Consider the following 19,982-nt stretch of genomic DNA (forward strand, 5'->3'; position numbering starts at 1 on the left):
TTTGAATTTTTTTACATTGTCTTAACGGGGGCCTTTTGTAGCTGACAATGCGGTATGGGCTTTGTTCATTGTTGAAGGTCGTAAAGTGACCTATAGTTGTTAATGTCTGTGTAATTTTGGTCTCTTGTGGATAGTTGTCTCATGGGCAATGATACCACATCTTCTTTTTTATATGATAATTAAAGGACAACACTTAACAGGAGCGGATTCAACCAATTTGAAAAGGAGATTTCCAACCAAAGACAAAAAGGGGGGGGGTACACCCCGGACCCCTACCCTCTGGATCCCCCACTGCTTTAACAGTTTCATTTAAAGTATAAAAGTGTGTTTTTTAGACTTTGGTCCGTTTGGAATTAATTATGTTATTAATAACGACACGTGTTGTTGTTGAAACCAGTATGCTTAACTCTTAAGGCAGCAACCATTTTATTTTCCAGGGGGGCTATGGATTTCATTTCTTGACAAACTTTTTTTACTCCTTCGGCGAAAGACAATCTATTTTTTTGGCGACAAGTCGAAATCATTTTTTTCTTTCAAAATTAGCATTACATATAGTGACAGCTGAGTGTGAAACAAACATTTTTTTCTCAGGGTCAAAAACAAATTATTTTTTTCTCCAAAAACGGGAAACAAACTTTTTTCCCAAAAATATCCATAGACTCCGCCCCCCCCCCCCCCCACTCCCCCAAAAATCAATGGGTTGCTGCCTAAGAATATAAAAAAGAAAGAGCTGTGGCATGATAACTAATGAGACAACTATGATTCATCACCTTTCGAAAAAAAAGGATGGAATTAATTATAGACATTTAACAATGAAAAATCCATATCAAATGCTCAACTGTACAGGCCCGTGTATCAAAAATATACTTTACAAATCAGTTGAGAAAACATATTTATTAAAAAGCAATTGACGAAAAGGAATAGGACAGATACGACCTACGATAACCACGGAAATACAGGCTCTCATAACTTGGTACATTGTGAGATAGCATTAACCTTGTTATATTGCCTTTAATACATTATTGGTTTATAAAGGATATATATAATAGTCTATAAAGAATTTTTTGATTTTCATGTTGTTTTTTTTATATTACAGGTAACACGTGGGGTTATCAAGATGGAATACGTAAGTCACATGGTTTGTTCATACATACAAACGACTGTTTGTACGCTATTGTGGTTGAAATATAAAAAAAAGAAGATATGGTATGATTGCCAATGAGACAACTCTCTACAATAAACAAAAATGACATAGAAATTAACAATGTACATGTATGTCATTGAACTGCCTTAAACAGTAAGCAAAACCCATACGGCACATTCAGTTATAAAAGACCCCGAAATGATAATGTCAGACAATTCAAACGAGAAAATTAACGACCTTATTTTTGAGTTTGGCAAGAAAATACATTTGTTTCTTTTTAAACAATGCTTTGAAACCTCGCATTGCACAGGGAATCCACGTACGAGTAATTACCAAAAGCTTAAATGGATGATTTAGATATATATATATATATATATTAAATAAATATATCTAAATCATCCATTTAAGCTTTATATATAGATTCTTACATTGATACCAGTGGATTATCGGATTTATCCAATCGAGATAGTAAATTATCAATTTTAAAGTTCGAGCCGCCTCGGCGAGTACTTTAAAATTTATAATTTAACTATCGAGATTGGATAAATCCGATAATCCACGAGTAACTATGTAAGAATCTGTTTCTCTAATGATTAAAAAGACATTTTCTTTTTTCGTTTACCGAAAATCCCCTTCGAGTGCCTTTCACATTGCACGAAGTTGTCAATTTCATTAACACCTGTTATCATATTTTGGTTCATCCAGTCAGCCAAAAAGGTCATGACCCTTAAAATCAACCAATGATCTTCTGAGATCACCAGCAACCACACGTTGATTAAATTTTTTTATACAATGGGTTCGAAAAGGGATAAATTTCCATAGAATTAGAGAAAAATATATATACGAGTCTAAATTGAAAACTATAAATATATATATATGTATTATTTCTACTTGGATACTAAAATGAGACCAAAACAACCAAAAACATAGTACTATGAAAAAAGAACTGTTAAACATAACGTTTGTTATATAATTGATCCAACTTGTTGTTTACTATACACGTGTATTTAGTTTTCTATTTTCTTTCTGTGCTGCTTGTTTGTTATCTATATCAAACACACGTGCATTAAAATGTATTCGAATTTAAATTCTAATACATTTAAATGCACGTGTGGTTGATATAGATTAAAAAAAAAACCAACATATTACAGATTCTTTATCTACGTGTTCTTTTTAAAGAGTCATTCTCTGTAAGCATCAAAGGATTTCAAAGAAAATGAGAAATACATACTCATGGATATCCTTTATTTTCAGATCATGGGTTAGAAATGGTGCACTGACAACAAAAATAATACTCATTTAAAAATTTGAAGTGTTGGTTGCCATGGAAACAAGTTGCTCTGATTTTGGTTGAAAAACGCCAAAAATGCTCGATGAAAACTCTATTTTTACCCTTTTTTACCGCTTTTTTCCTATTACACTGGACACATATATCCCCAATTTTCTTTTGCTCTTCAGCTATTATATATTAGTGTTTCAAAATACATTTGAAAGTTTCGAAAGTTTTTTCATCTAAAGTAAAAAATTTGAAATTTAAAATTTGATGTTTTTCAAAAAATCAAGATTTGCAAAAAATCACAAAATAACCCAATTTTATGGCTTCAAAATTTTTTTTTCCAGATTTTTTGGCATAAACGAAGATGATCATTATAAAATATTGCATATGATGCATTATTGACAAAAATATCTCAGAGGGTATATTTTTTATTTTTTTTTTAATTTTGTTTGAAAAAAGGTCACTTTTGAATTTTTGGATTTTTTTTTTTTATTTTAGGGAAAAAAATCCAGGCATAACTGTTATTATTGCAATCCTTATCACATCAGATGATTAGTCAATGAAAAAAATTAAAATGAGATATAAATATCATGTTTTTTATATGAAAAATGACAAAAAAAAATCCTTCTAATGATATTGTCTTAACTTTTTTCATACATTCCCTGATTATACATCTGAAATCTACATTTTGCATGCCAGTTGGTAACTTTATAATGAACGACTGAATTGCAAGCTTTCAATTATCTGCCTTTTCTTTTAACATAGTATGTGTCGCAATTGTTTTTTCATCACCATTCTAAACTATTGCTATCAAAGCTTATGTTTCGATAACTTGACGTGTTTGAATTAACTTGCATTATTTATTGTGCTATTGATCATGACAACTGATCTCTGTCAAATAATGCATACATTTGTTGATCCAAATACTATAAAAGGTTTAAATCCAACATAGTAAGATTAAGATATTGTAGTTTTTATTCAGAGAAATATTTTTAATTTCTACAAAATTAGTAGAGCAATGATTATAGTAAGATAAAAAGTAAATGAAGCAAAGAATGAATAACGAGTAAGCTAAGTTGTTATAACGAGTGAAATTAGCTAAGTCGTTATAACAAGTAAGCTTAGTCGTTATAACAAGTAAGCTTAGTCGTTATAACAAGTAAGCTAAGATGTTTAAACAAGCTAACTAAGTTGTTTAAACTAGTAAGCTAAGTCGTTAAAACAAGTTAGCTAAGTTGTTATAACCAGATAAATATGCTGAGTCGTTGAAACAACTTAGCTAAGTTGTTAAAACAAGTAAGCTAAGTAGTTAAAACAAGTTAGCTAAGTTGTTAAAACAAGATAAATATGCTTGTTCGTTATAACAACTTAGCTAAGTTGTTTAAACAAGTAAGCTAAGTCGTTAAACAAGTTAGCTAAGTTGTTATAACAAGATAAATATGCTAACTCAGTATAACAACTTAGCTAAGTTGTTTAAACAAGTAAGTTAGGTCGTTAAAACAAGTTATCCAAGTTGTTATAACAAGATAAATATGCTAAGTCGTTATAACGACTTAGCTTACTTGTTTAAACGACTTAGCTTAGTTGTGATAACGACTTACCATATTTATCTTGTTATAACAACTTAGCCAACTCGTTTAAACAAGTTAGCTAAGTTGTTATAACAAGATAAATATGCTAAGTCGTTATAACAACTTAGCTAAGTCGTTTCGACAAGTTAGCTTAGTTTAAAAATAAAACTCTACCCTGACACTTATCGGCTTCCCTACATTTTTTTACCCTAAATCAGACACATTTTCCCTCGGACACTAACTTCGGGGGAAACATGGTGAACAAATTAACATATCTCCCTTGGGCCAGGGAACCAATTGTAATTTGTATAATATTTAATGTTGATTCTGGTCGGTTGAGAACTAATATTCAGGACATCTAATTGCATCCAAAACATCTCGAAATATCACAATATTGCTGAAAGCGGCATACAAACCATCTATCATTGTTAACCTAGTTAATTTTATAATGCTTTAAATGATAAATTGATCTATCAACCTTTTCAAAAATTAACAGTGGGCAAATTATACATTTAATCTTCAGTAAAATTATAAATTAAATCAACAGATATGAATATAGAATACAAATTCATCACCGGGCTCCGTCCAAGTATGGCGATTTTTAGGAAATTTTTACCGCAAAGTGAAACATGAAAGCAATGGGTTTTTTCCGTTATTTAAATAAATTCCATTGGACACATATAATGACCTTGCTTGCATAAAGTTATAATAAGACATAATTCAGGGATGTTGAAAGTGATGCAATGTGTACTTGGTCCGATTGTGTGGCAATAAGTATTGAGTATACAATTCATAACATTTTGTTTAGGTAAACTTACATATAAGTTGGAGAACTGAATTGAAAAATTTAGAAATTCTTCTATATGTTAAAGGACATATAACTGGCAGTCTGTGCACTAAACTACAAGTAAAATTCTTCTTTTCCAACTAAACTTTTTAAATAATTATTCTTCCGGCTTGTAGTCGAAAAGGTTTAGCATACAGGCAAACTCTTGAATAGTTAAAGTGACATCACAAAAATTCAAACTTGATCTGCATTTTGTAGTAATTATCATTGTGTATAAGTTTGATCACATTTTGTTGAGGCTAACTTTAGAAAATTGAAATACATGTCCTGACCACATGATACGCTCGTCACGTTTTCAAAGCATAAAGATCAATAACAGCTGTTTAGTCAACAACAGAATTGTGCTACTTTTTATACGCCTGTTTACAGGATGTATTTTGGTATACTGCATTGTACTTTGGTTTATGAGAATAAAGATATATATTGACGACTTATTGCTGGCCATCAGCTTTTGTCTACTCTATGGTTGGGTTGTTGTCTCTTTGACACATTTTCAGTCTCAATTTCATTGTCCGTCCGTCATCAACATTTGGGACATTTAACTCAAAAACGCTTTTATCAATTTGCATTAAACTTTGGTGAATTGTTTATATTTATTGACCTGAGCTCCCTTTTGTTTTTGATTTTTTTAGATTTTACCTTTCTAAGTTTATAGGGTTTTATTCATTAAAAAGGATAATTTTCCAGTTTTCGGACAAAAATCAAAAATGCTTTTACCAACTTGCAAATGATTTTAGTGAATTGTTTATATCTTTTGACATGGACTCCTTTTTGTTTTTTAATTCTAGATTTTACATTTCCAGTATCATACCTGTTTAGGCTGTTAACTTTTTAAAATGCCCATGGCAGTTTAGCGTGCAATATTGCTTTTACAGTCTTACAAAACCTTCAAGGGGGCCTTAATATATATTTTAATGTTGTTTTTAGGCTTCTTCATTCTGTTACAATCCTATAGCCCTTGTAAAATCAAATGTTTTGTTTAAAATTGTGAACAAAATTGCTCTTTCAAAATTTCCATTTCGGAGCCTTCATGGGGGAAATCACCCGCAAATAGTGACAGTTGGCAGGTATGCAGTATACAGGATTTTATTCAAAAAACTAGAGGCTATAAAGAGCACGTGTCGCTCACCTTGGTATATGTGCATGTTAAACAAAGGACATAGATGAATTCATGACAAAATAGTGTTTTGGTGATGGTAACGTGTATGTAGATCTTACGTTAATGAACATTATTGTTGCTTACAATTATCTCTATCTATAATGAACTTGGCCTAGTAGTTACAGTGGGAAATACTATGAAAATATTTAAAAAAAAATGTATACAATTCATAAAAGTTATTTAAAAGTGAATATTAAGGGCAATAAATCCTTAAGGGGTCAATTGACCATCTTGGGTATGTTGACTTATTTTAAGGTCTTACTTTTACTGTTCATTATTGCTGATACAGTTTATCTCTTTCTATAATAATATTCAAGATAATAACAAAAAGCTGTAAATTTTTCTTAAAATTACCAATTAAGGGGCTGCAACCCAACAACGGGTTAGTTTAAACATATTTATTTATAGTGGATTGGGAAACAACGGGTTGTCCAATTATCTGAAAATTTCAGTGTAGATAGAACTTGACCTGATTAACAATTCCCCCCTTCCAGGTCGATTTGCTCTAAATGCTTTGGTTTCAGAGATATAAGCAAAAACCTACAGTTTACCCCTATGTTGTATTTTTAGTCATGGCGGCCATCATGGTTGGCGGGCCGGGTCACCGGACACATTTTTTTTTAAATTGATACCCCAATGATGATTGTGGACAAGTTTGGTAAAATTTGGCCCATTAGTTCAGAGGAGCAGGTTTTTTTAAAAGTTAACGGCGACGGACGCCGGACCAAAGTGATGAGAAATGCTCACTTGGCCCTTCGGGTCAGGTGAGTCAAAAAGGGGGATTTTCCACTTTTCAGACAATATCTCTAAAATGCTTTCAGAAATTCTTATGAAACTTTGATGAATTATTTATATCTATTGATGTAAGCTTCCTTTATAATTTTACAAATTTTACAATTTACATTTCCAAGTCATAAGGTTTTAGTCATAAGATAGGGGGATTTATAAGTTTTTTTTTAATAATAACTCAAAAATGCTTTCGGCAATATCATCAAACTTTGGTGAATTGTTTATATCTATTGATGCAAGTTAACTTTTGATTTTCATACATTAGCTAATATGACATTGAAAAGTAATTGAACTTTATTCTTTGAAAATATGACGGACGTATCATGCACTCATGGCGCAGCTGTTTGATAGACAGGTAGATACATGTACTGCTATAAATGGTGATCTTGGCTTGAAGTCCCGTTCCTTGTACCAACCCCCACATCAATAATTTCATACAGTTAAAGATTTGATATTGTTTTAGTTTCACAAGTATGTCTCTTTCTGGAAGAACTTTTCCTCTTGTCATCAGATTCACAGCAAGTACTGCTAGCCCCAATCTCTTCTTTTTCTTGTCTACATGTTTGGTGTGTTCCAATTTTCACTCAACACCAGGCACAGAGTTTTCCTTTTCCTTTCTCCATTAAATGGCATTTTGCATGAGCAATTGTTGGGAATGTGTTAAACATTACAAAAAAAACATTTGTAAAATTTCAATTAAAATAATTTAGCACAATAACCAATTGATGGAATGATTTCATTTTCACAAGTTCAGTAAAGCACCAGGAATGTTTTCAACAGTCTTATTTGTGATTAAACCGAGAGCGGTAAACAAAACACATTCTATTGTGTTTATAGTACTTTAAATACATTTGTCATCGTCCTACACTATTGGAATTGTTTTCTGTAGACAAACAAAAACGTTTGTATATAAAAAGAAGAAGATCTGGTATGATTGCCAATGAGACAACTATCCATAAAAGACCAAAATGTCACAAACATTAACAATTATAGGTCACCGTACGGCCTTCAACAATGAGCAAAGCCCATACCGCATATAGTCAGCTATAAAAGGCCCCGATAAGACAATGTAAAACAAATTCAAGCGAGAAAACTAACAGCCTTATTTATATAAAAAAATTGAACGAAAAACAAATAGGTAACACATAAACAAACGACAACCACTCAATTACATGCTACTGACTTGGGACAGGCACATACATAAATAATGTAGCGGGGTTAAACATGTTAGCGGGATCCCAACCCTCCCCTAACCTGGGACAGTGGTATAACAGTACAACATAAGAACGAACCATAAAAATCAGTAGAAAAAGGCTTAACTCATCAGATAGACAAACAATAAAAGTGTCTTCTTGTCTGAAGAGTGATTCAGGGGAAACTACTCCTGATACACAGGAATAACTAAAAGGGGCTTTAAATTGAGCTTTTAGGGTTCAGCAGTTGTTATATTTAATTTTGATAACATGTATTTTTTCTGAGATCAAGATTAAGTATTTGCAGACATTTAAAGCATTTTTGTCAATTTCAATATTATTTTTGTAACAATATGAAAAACAGCAATTTCGAAAAACCATGTTTTCAAAAAATTGAATTTAGCAAAATTTTCAAATTTACCCCTCCCAATTTTTTGTATTTTGATTACGCAATGGTTAATCTATTCAAAAATTATTTTAACCATATTGGGAAAATCTGGGTTGAAAATTTTCGATGCTTTCAAAACAGGGTAAAATTGGATTTTCAATACACATGGAATTTGACCCTTTTTGGAGCTAGGTTCTTGACATACATGCTTTTAAATATATTTTTTTAAATGCAATTTTTAAATATGTCGTTACCATACTTATTCATAATAGCAAACAAAATTTTCTTTTTTATTCTCTTGAAGGTCGTATTTATCTAACTGAAATTGCACATTTTTAGCCTTTTTTCCTTGCCAAAATTGACCAAAAAGTGTTCAAGTCGTTACCATAGCAACCACAAAATTTTTCACGAAACTGGTTGTATTTTTCAGTATATCTCAACTGTTAGATCATTTTTACAAATTTTGAACTAATTCTGTGACATGTCATTTCCACATGATTTTGATGCTTACAGAGAATGACTCTTTTAAGAACTTAAATAGTTTTCATTGATCTTTTTGCTATATCATTGTTTATATTGTAGCGATTTTAGTTTGACTGTATAATTTATTATTATGTAACATATCTTTTTATTAATACGTTTGGGTTAAATTACATTTCTACAGGGCAATGCCCAGTATTTTTATTTATTTGAACGGTTTCTATATCATTTAAATTCACCGCCCGGTATCTATGGAACCGCCCGGTACCCCATCTTTGGAACCGTCGGGGTACCGTCCGGTAACCTCATCTTTGAAACTGTCAAGGTACCGCCCGGTAGCCAAGCTTTAGAACCGTTGAGGTACCGCCCGGTATCTAAAGAACCGCCCGGTACCCCATCTTTGGAACCGTCGGGGTACCGCCTGTAAATAGGTATATAAGGGGATGCGAGAGAGATCAGAGTAATAAAAAGAGGAGAATATATATAGAGTGGAGATTGTAAGCTAGAAGTGTTGGAGTAATATTGTGTTAGTGAATTGGGATTATTGTTCAACTGTTGTATCACGTCAAACTGATAAACATTTAACAGATTACATAGTGATTTGATTTGAAACTTTGTGTTTTGGTTTGTTTTTCTTTGTGCCATTTGAATATGGATTTTACGTAATTTACGCTACCAAAATAACACATCGACAAACACGAATCCATACAAAAACGACAACGCTACAATATAGTATAATTATGAAAATCATTGATTTTTAATATTTATGCCCTTTGGGGCCCATAATTGGAAATAAAACATCTTTCTTCTTCTTCTCTAAACAACCAATAGACACATTGTTTTAACATATGTAAAACAAGGCGCATTACAATACATTATTAGATTAACATTTGTCAAATAGTTTGTGTAAAGTGTATTGTCATGTTAGGACACATTTTATTACATGTTTTACATAAGGCCAGTTTTTTTCTAAAATTTTGAACAAGTTACTGGTTAAATTCTAACTGAAATATGCTTAAGTTGAAACCATAAATATGTTAAAATGGAGAAAAAAAAAACCCACAACGGTCGAAAAAAATGTTTAAGCTATAAACAATTTTGAAAATATCTAAAAAATCTTTTGATCACGATTGAAATGGTCTCCCTTTTCCCGCGGCAGATTGTGTGTAGGCAAAATAACTGTTTGGGTATATGCGCGTTGATTAAAAAAATGTTCGGGAATAATATATGCAAGTAGACAAAAATAATCTGATCGACATACAAACCAGCATAACACGGTTTACATCTTTTATCTGTAGCTCCTGCTGAATGGCCAAGAGAATATAGAACATGTGGTGGACGACATCAATCCCCGATCGATGTACAAACCAACCAAATACGTCTGAATCAACGATTGGGCAGATTTGATCTGAGTGATCTGAATAATGTCAACAATATTCGGCTGACCCTTGAAAATAATGGACACACAGGTATTTTAAAAATAAGGAATTCAAAATGAATAATGGATTTAGGAAATATTAACTTATTTACTTAGACTTCCAACGAACGGAAATAATTTAGAAAGAAAACAGAACATTTTCAGTTTACTTTGTTACAAATGTATCAGCTCGATACGACAGAATATAAAAGAGGGACGAATGGTACCAAAGGGACAGTAAAACTTATGATTATAAAACAAACTGACAACGCCATGACTAAAAACAAAAAAGACAAACAGACAAACAGACAAACAATAGTACACATGACACAACGTAGAAAACTAAAGAATAAACAACACGAACCCCACAAAAAACTAGGGTATTGAAGTGAAAGAACAAAATCTTTACAATTATCCGGCAATCTGTTAGATTCTGGTATTGACCTCAGACTTCGTTCTCGGATCTATATGATATGGTCAGGTCGGTATATAAACAGTACATTTCTTTCTCTGTTTTATAGCTGAAGTCGATGTTGAAGGACTAAACAATCGGCTGGTAGTAAGAGGTGGAGGTCTTCCAGGTCCTTATACTGTTAAACAGTTTCACTTCCATTGGGGATCACAAGACAGTCGCGGATCAGAACACGACATAAATGGTAGATTCTTCCCCATGGAGGTAAAACAACAGTAAAGAAACATCCCCACAAAAAAAACAACCCAATAATATGAGCAAAAGTCAAAATAGTATGAATCGTGCATCAAATTAAAAGATCCTCACATTTATTTTAAACAATAATTGAAATAATTGCAGATAAGATACATGTATAAGTCCAGAAATTAGAGTAAACAAGTTTTTATACACATGTAGATGTGTTCTTATTAGATTTTTCGTTTAAACTGGAAAAAAAGAACGGCAAATAAAACCAGAAAGACTCAGCGAACGTTATAGGAACTTTATAGACTTTATTCGTCAATACATTATATACTATACCTGCACCAAGTTCGGAATATGACGGTTGTTGTTCATTTGTTTGGTGTATTTGGGCTTGGTTTTGCCGTTTAGTTGAGGACTTTCCGTTTTGAATTTTTCTCAGAGTTAAGTTTTTTTTATTAGTGATTTTACTCTCTTTTCATGATTAATCCAAAAACTTTTAAATCTCTTTATGGTTAATAAAGTATGTAATAATATTTAAGAAATTAGTAAAAGTTATACACCCTTAACCACGAGCGCTGCATATGTGTAGTACGCTGTCTAATCCTATTTGCTGTTTTTCGTAAATCTAGATGCACGTTGTCACCTACTCACAAAGATACAGAATGTTTGAAGAAGCTAAAAATGCAACAGGAGGACTCGCTGTGCTGTCGTTTCTATTTGATGTACGTATATTGTAGGCATTATATACTAAACATTTAAGGCAAACCATATTGTTTATTTATCTAAAATGACATAGTATTACAAATATATCTTTAAGTTTGAAAGTGATATCTACTTAACTATACGGTGACATTACATCCCAGCTCCTTTGTTCTACCATGGGTGATCTGATCCGGGTCAACAGTACTACATCACCCCCCCCCTTTTTTTTTTTTGCATGTTTTCCTTTGTTTAGTAACATTTTGGCGGGGATGCCTAATCCACAATCAAACTTTGAATCATTTCTTCGGAAAAGACCTACTATCAAAATTTATGTACAAAAAGTCCAGTATGACGACCGAGGAAATTTATATTGGACATTATATAGCAAGGTTAACAAGTAAAAGAATTAATTGATTGCGTTCCACATCGGATCTTGAATACACATACTGTAATTTTTCCGTTTGGCGAATCTCCTGTTTTGTGCATGGTCCAATTTAATATCTTGTTCTAGCAAATAGAGCCTTTCCCATAAATATCAGACAACCAATTCAAAATGGCGTGAATATTGCATGAAACTAATGATTTTATACCGTGTCACACTTTATTTCAGGTCGGTGCTCATAATCCGGCATTTGACAAAATAATTGGTCATTTGAACGATGTTAGACACAAAGGTAACATTGATTACTGAGATAAGCGTGTAGATATGTATATCATTATTTCCACCTTTTTAGAGTAACCCTTTCATTTGAAGGTAGTAATTTTAATGCTAATGGTGATAGTATATATACCTTATCTGCTTTGATTTATTATCTCCGTTGAGAAGTTAGATTGGTTTAAAAACATCATACCACGTTGGAAACCCTATTCTAAATTCATAACTTTGTATTTAAGGAATGACTGTAATATTGTTTTATATTTCATGATTGGTTCTAATTCACTATTTGCTACTGAACTTAAGCAAACAACACTTTAATTTTTTTCAGACGACCATGTAAATATTCAAGCATTTGCTTTAGGATCCTTGTTTCCACGTTCCACTGATGTATTTTATAGATATTACGGTGGATTGACAACGCCGCCATGTTATGAGAGTGTAATCTGGACAATATTTCAAGAACACATACGAATATCTGAAAGACAGGTGATTTGAGAAATAATATACTTTATACTATTCTGCTTAAGGTGGTACCCAACACTTTCACTAAAATTAATTTGTCTCGTTGAATTCACATGAAATTTTGACAAAGTATTTACTTTGACCCTTTAACAAAAATTTCAAAATTTCAAAAATTTTGAACCAAGCGTTTTGTCAGATTTTTTTTTTACACTGGTTATATAGCAGTTTGACAAATACTTATTTTGATCATTGAGAAGCTTAACATTGCCTTTACAACACAACGTAATTAAAACGTTTAGCTGATTTTACAGAGTTATCTCCCTGTAGTGTTAGGTACCACCTCAAAACAACAAGCTTTTTATAAGATCGTTATACATTGATAGTATCATAAATAAAGAAACCTAAAAAGCAGAAACAGATGAAGGGTATTTGTGCTTGTTTTCGAGACAGTCGCAACTCGTTGTGTCGAACTCGGTTATGTCGAAAACTCGGATGAGTCGAAGTAATTCCTCGGTCCCAGTAAAATTCCCGTTTGATCAATGTTTATTTAGTTACCGAACTTGGTTGATTCGGATACTCGGTTAAGTCGAGTAAACATTATAGTCCCGTCGAAGTAAAATTAAATTAAATGGTAATTGACCCTGATGTCTCGAAGTTCGAAAGGTGAATATCTAATGATAAATAATTAAATCAGATGTACTTTTTACGCCACCTAAAACAATTAAAATGACATGTTTATGGTGACGGCTAATTAACACATTTGTTGATCGTTCAAGCGGAATGTAAGTGTGTTGATCATTTTCACCTGAGATAAATACCGGTGTTTTGCATTTGCGCCGATCTGCATTTCATTTGCGCCGATGTGTTCTTTCATTTGCGCCGATTTTGTTTTTCACGAATTTAAATGACCAAAGCAAAGATTAAATGAATCGTCAGATTTAAAACTAAATAACTAAAACAAATAAAAGGATTGTGACAATTGTAATGAATTAATCATCAGTTAATGTAAAGCAGACGACCCCATCAGAGACCTTCAGAACATATTTTATGACGACACAATTGACCTCAAATGAGTCAAAACTTGGATAAGTTGAATATTTTGGTCTGGTTCTTCGACTTCGACTCATCGATGTCGAGTATGTCGTCATAAATTCAGCCATTGGAAATTTGGCGGGAAATGAATCTCTCTAGATTTTGTATACGCTAAACATAGGCACTTTTATTCTTTAAAACACGATGAAAAAATAACTAGGATTTTATAAGATTTTCAAATATGACATTTCAAATTATATGTAACCAAATTTTGAAAAGAAAAGTAGGGGTTAGTGGGCTATGTTATTAGTTGTCCTACATCGATAAAATCAGAGGATTCTAAATATTAAAAAATAAGAGGAGCACACATCCTTAATGCAAATTCATAAATCATATGGTTAAGGTGGTACCTACTGGTAGATAACTCTGTAAAATCAGTTAAACGTTTTAATTATGTTGTGTTGTTGAGGGAATTTTAAGCTTCTCAATGATCAAAATTAGTGTTTGTCAAACTGCTATATAACCAGTGTAATTTTTTGGATAAATTGGTTGGTTCAAATTTTTAGAATTTTTTATATTTTTGTCAAGGGTGAAAGTAAATACTTAGTAAAAAATTTATGAAAATTAAACGAGCCAAATTATTTTTAGTGAAAGTGTTGGATACCATATAAAAACTGTAACGGATCAGAACTGGTAATGAAAACTAGAAAAAGCATAGAACTTCAGAACAATTATTTAAAGCTGCGTCAGACAGAGATCGATCAAACTGCAAACTGTATGTAATGTTAACTGGAAGATAAATCCATTTATAAGTAAAATACGGATACACAGGTAAAAAAAATTTCTTTCTACATACTAGCTTTTGATAATAAACAAGGTTCTGCCAAAGTTTCGTACACATCCAGGATTGTTAAAGAAAGTTTTTAAAATTCATAAAACTTTAATCAGAGTGAATGTAATGTTTCCCGGCAGAAAAAAAACTTAATTCATTTATTAGTAAGATACGCCAAAAATGGATTCTTTATTTTACAAAATTTACTTTTTGATACTATCTTATGATCATAAACAAGCTTCTTTCAAGGTTTAATAAATCTAGGAGTTTAAGAAAGTTATTAAAATTTTTAGAAATTTTTATATTTTGTCAAAGGGTCAAAGTAAATACTTTGTCAAAACTTTATGAAAATTAAACGAGCCAAATTAATTTTAGTGAAAGTGTTGGGTACCATATAAAAACTGTAACGGATCAGAACTGGCAATGAAAACTAGAAAAAGCATAGAATTTCAGAACAATTATTTAAAGCTGCGTCAGACAGAGATCGATCAAACTGCAAACTGTATGTAATGTTAACTGGAAGATAAATCCATTTATAAGTAAAAATCGGATACACAGGTAAAAAAAAATGTCTTTCTACATACTAGCTTTTGATAATAAACAAGGTTCTGCCAAAGTTTCGTACACATCCAGGATTGTTAAAGAAAGTTTTTAAAATTCATAAAACTTTAATCAGAGTGAATGTAATGTTTCCCGGCAGAAAAAAACTTAATTCATTTATTAGTAAGATACGCCAAAAATGGATTCTTTATTTTACAAAATTTACTTTTTGATACTATCTTATGATCATAAACAAGCTTCTTTCAAGGTTTAATAAATCTAGGAGTTTAAGAAAGTTATTAAAATTACAAAAACTTAAACCACAGAGTTATAATATGTGGACGACTCCGCCGACGATGAAATATAAGATCACTATATCTCACTTTTTCGACAGAAGTCGAAGGCTCGAGACAAAAATCAAAAGCCACCTAAGATCTGTATGACTGTTGTGTGACTTTTTTTTTTTTTTATTGATATACCAATTCAGACATCTATGCGCCATTCGGCAATACTCGGTAGAATCCGCTACTCTCCTTCTATTAGATGAGGGTACGGAATCACCCGAGTTGAGACAAATGATCTATGCGATTGTTAATGATAATTGATTTTTTTTCAAGTTAGATAACCCAAAGCAGACACCTTTCTGATTTTCTTTTCCGTCCTTTCTGGAGTTTATTTTGTCGTTTCTGAGAATTTTGTAGATAACCTAATTCAGACATCTAGCGTAGCCATTTTCGTCGTTTCTGGGCAGTTTATAGATAAACATATTAAAAAATCTACGCGAAAAACTGATTCAAACATGTCTACTAGTATTACTATTGAATGACCAATTGTATAAAAGATAAACCAATTCAGACTTCTAGGCGTCCATGACTAGTATTATATTACACATTGTTTTACAGATTAACATATGCAACTATTACAGTCATAATCACGTTCGATAACTCTGCATGTGACTGGTTCAATTAGGATTTTTTTTACTGGTTACCTGATGAATTATTTAAAGAAAATTGAAAAATATATTTAGTTCACCTCGGTTTATATCCATTCGATGTCTTCTTTTATGAATATAAAATAATATTGCAAAGAATTTCATTGATAATCGGACAACACTAACCGGCAAAGGTATTGTCAAAACTTGCATTTAAATGGGTATTGTCAAAACTTACATCGTGATTAGGTGCCATGTTTGTTTTCTTTGATCACGTTGATGTTATGACTTAATTAATATGTCCTTAATCTTGCTATGTCTAAGGCTATTCTTATAGTTACAATAACGTGTCATATTTAATTGCAATATAAACAGAGAAAATAAATTGAATTATGTGCATTAACAAAATAAGTGTCGAACATCCTCTACGTTTGAAAATTATTTGTTCGCCATTTTTCAAAATTATAAAAGTAACAACAGCATGTTTAAGCTTGATAAAAAGGAACCAATGTTCGATTACATGCTGCTTTAAGGTAAGACAATCAATGAAAACGCGAGCATCCAACGGTTATTTAATTTTCATAGTAAAAATCGTCCAAATAATATTTTTACCATGTCGCCCCACGCTGTCAATCTGGTCGCCATCTTGAAAAATAATAGCAGATTTTCTGAAAATAGCTTATTTTCAAATCAATTTGGAAGGGACATACTAGAAAATTAAACTATTCTATATACTATATTTCAAATATTTATGAATATAATAATAAGCACAAAGACCCACAATTATTCCATCTGTTTTGTTTAAATCGCAATTCAAGGTTAAAGACGACAGAAAATCCAATATTTATCGTAGTTGTATGATTTAACAGTGTGAACTATCGAGGCAACAAGACAAATTTTCAAAAGCATTTGGAAGGGAGAAGATCAAAATTTAAACTATTCCAAAAGGAATATTTATATTTCTAAATATATGAGGAATTACTACAAAGACCCACACTTTTAGTATCATGAACTTAAAGTAATGTATTTCATCGATTCCAGAAAGCCCCTATGCGTTTCTATACAATTTACTTGGGCTTGATACGGGTGATGTGTGACGTCACAAAAGTCACGTGATGACTGCTATAGTTGGATATGCCAATTCAGACTTCTAGGCGTCCATGACTAGTATTATAATACACATTGTTTTACAGATTAACCAATTCAGACTTCTAGGCGTCCATGACTAGTATTATATTACACATTGTTTTACAGATTAACCAATTCAGACTTCTAGGCGTCCATGACTAGTATTATAATACACATTGTTTTACAGATTAACCAATTCAGACTTCTAGGCGTCCATGACTAGTATTATAATACACATTGTTTTACAGATTAACCAATTCAGACTTCTAGGCGTCCATGACTAGTATTATAATACACATTGTTTTACAGATTAACCAATTCAGACTTCTAGGCGTCCATGACTAGTATTATATTACACATTGTTTTACAGATTAACCAATTCAGACTTCTAGGCGTCCATGACTAGTATTATAATACACATTGTTTTACAGATTAACCAATTCAGACTTCTAGGCGTCCATGACTAGTATTATAATACACATTGTTTTACAGATTAACCAATTCAGACTTCTAGGCGTCCATGACTAGTATTATAATACACATTGTTTTACAGATTAACCAATTCAGACTTCTAGGCGTCCATGACTAGTATTATATTACACATTGTTTTACAGATTAACCAATTCAGACTTCTGAGCGATCGTCATTTCCGTCGTTTCCGACCTCTGTCAGATAACTTTCGACCAACCCAGCCTTTAAATGGAAGATATGTGTATACCAATGACCGAAGAGGTTATCAATACCAAAGACAAGGTACATTCGGAAGACAACCTAAGCAACTAGAAACTGCTCCAAACAGACCGTTTGTTAACTGGCCACAGGTAATGTATTTAATGTTATCCTGCAATTGGGTGTCCTACTATACAGATACAGCCCTACATTTATCGCTATGCTGTATCTGTATACTCTTATACTATACAGATATCGCTTTAAATCTCCGCCCACTGCCGGACTGAGTATTGTTTGAACCTGTGTGACTTCGGCATGTGTATTCCAGTTGCATTCCAATGACGTTGACAATTGTCGATTTCAAAACTTGAATGTGTTACACAATCAACCATATCAATTTCAGCATGCATGTTTATTGAATGTCAAGTCTGAAGCAAAGGGCAATTCGTACACTTCTGTTTCAAATTTGACAATGTTTTGTTAATTGTTTTTACTGTTGAAATTAGTTGTTGTGTTAAAATAGATAATTATTCACCTTGAGCGATGCATTTTTGTTGACCATTCGAGATTTTTTTTTTGCGAACCCGTCTTCAGCGTAAAGTGTGGATTTTGATAATACTACGCAGGCCTCAAGGGATTACAAATTGAAAATAAATGCTAAATATGTTAGTTTTTGTGTGAACACAAACAATATACAGAATTAATTGCAGGCTAAAGCACAGGTGTCATTCGGTTTATCGAGAGAAATGATCGTGAAAGAATATCTAACGGCGGCCAAGTATTGAGAGACGATCGTGAAAGTTCTGGTAACGGATCGTGAAAGACATTTAATCGAGAAGACATATGAAAGGTCAATACATATTCTAATTTAATTAATTACACACACAAATTTACGACAAAATAAAACTGTCTGTCAATATAATTCAACATTATGATCAGTATGTGAGAATGTCCAGTTTTAAAAGTACATAGATATTACAAAACAACAAAAGGCAGATTGCTTCTCGACATTTCAGTCACATAAAAAATGTAAACAAACATGATTTTTTCACAAATTCGACAAGAAAAAATACTTTAATACAAATAAGGGCATTCTGTATGAATTAATCAAGTGGTTCTCATAGTTATTTTGTATAAACATAATCTGAAACTTGGTAAATAAAGAACTGTTTACACAAAAATTGATTTTTCGGATCGTGAAAGATCACGTACCGCATTTTTGAAGATCGTGAAAAGGATCGTGAAATATCTGATGCTACAAAGACGTTCAAATTATTCTTCAATTATATCATAATTAATATTTGTTATTTATATTGAGAAAAGCTATAAAGGTCAACATCCTAAATAGGTTTAAGCTTTTCAAATGTAAAATAGTTGGATGATTGTAGGATGAAGCTTTTTATTGTCATGTGAAGAACTCACTTATTACGAGTTATAGGATACCAACATTTTGTATATTGGATCCTATAAGTTACATGTCTGTCAGACAGGATTCATCTGACCCCGAATTTGCATTATTATTTTATGGATGAAGATTCATTTTTGTGCTCAATATAAAAAAAAAGATGTGGTATGATTTACACTGAGACAACTATCCACAAAAGACCAAAATAACACAGACATTAACAACTATAGGTAACCGTACGGCCTTCAACTATGAGCAAAGCCCATACCGCATAATCAGCTATAAAAGGCCCCGATAAGACAATGTAAAACAATTCAAACGAGAAAACTAACGGCCTTATTTGTATAAAAAATAAACAAACGAAAAACAAATATGTAACACATAAACAAACGACAACCACCGAATTACAGGCACCTGACTTTGGACAGACACATTAATAAATAATGTGGCGGGGTTAGACATGTTACCGGGATCCCAACCCTCCCATAACCTGATACTTATAGATTATTTATGTTTTTTTAAACGAGATGCATTTTCTCATTCTCATCTCATCGAAGGGCGGAGCCCTGAGATGAGATGAGAATGAGAAAATGCATCGAGTTTAAAAAAAACATAAATAATCTATTTATCGCTATTATTTGTATTTTCGAATATCATTTAATTTAAATTTCAGTAAAAAAAAGTATCTTATACGATGATAATGC

The 19,982-nt window shown here is 32.1% G+C and overlaps 1 protein-coding gene across 1 annotated transcript in view; it reads left to right on the forward strand.

Annotated features, from left to right (window-relative positions):
* LOC134727824 (carbonic anhydrase 1-like) overlaps nucleotides 1–19,982 on the forward strand; it is a 40,654-nt gene that overhangs the window by 4,121 nt on the left and 16,551 nt on the right. Inside the window, exons 2-8 of the mRNA XM_063592215.1 lie at nucleotides 1,097–1,126; nucleotides 10,146–10,316; nucleotides 10,786–10,940; nucleotides 11,549–11,641; nucleotides 12,232–12,295; nucleotides 12,608–12,765; nucleotides 17,819–18,025. Of these exons, the coding sequence (XP_063448285.1) occupies nucleotides 1,097–1,126; nucleotides 10,146–10,316; nucleotides 10,786–10,940; nucleotides 11,549–11,641; nucleotides 12,232–12,295; nucleotides 12,608–12,765; nucleotides 17,819–18,025 (878 nt within the window). The remainder of the gene's footprint in view (nucleotides 1–1,096; nucleotides 1,127–10,145; nucleotides 10,317–10,785; nucleotides 10,941–11,548; nucleotides 11,642–12,231; nucleotides 12,296–12,607; nucleotides 12,766–17,818; nucleotides 18,026–19,982) is intronic.

The sequence above is a fragment of the Mytilus trossulus genome, chromosome 8 (genome assembly GCF_036588685.1).
Source record: "Mytilus trossulus isolate FHL-02 chromosome 8, PNRI_Mtr1.1.1.hap1, whole genome shotgun sequence".
NCBI lineage: Eukaryota > Metazoa > Mollusca > Bivalvia > Mytilida > Mytilidae > Mytilus > Mytilus trossulus.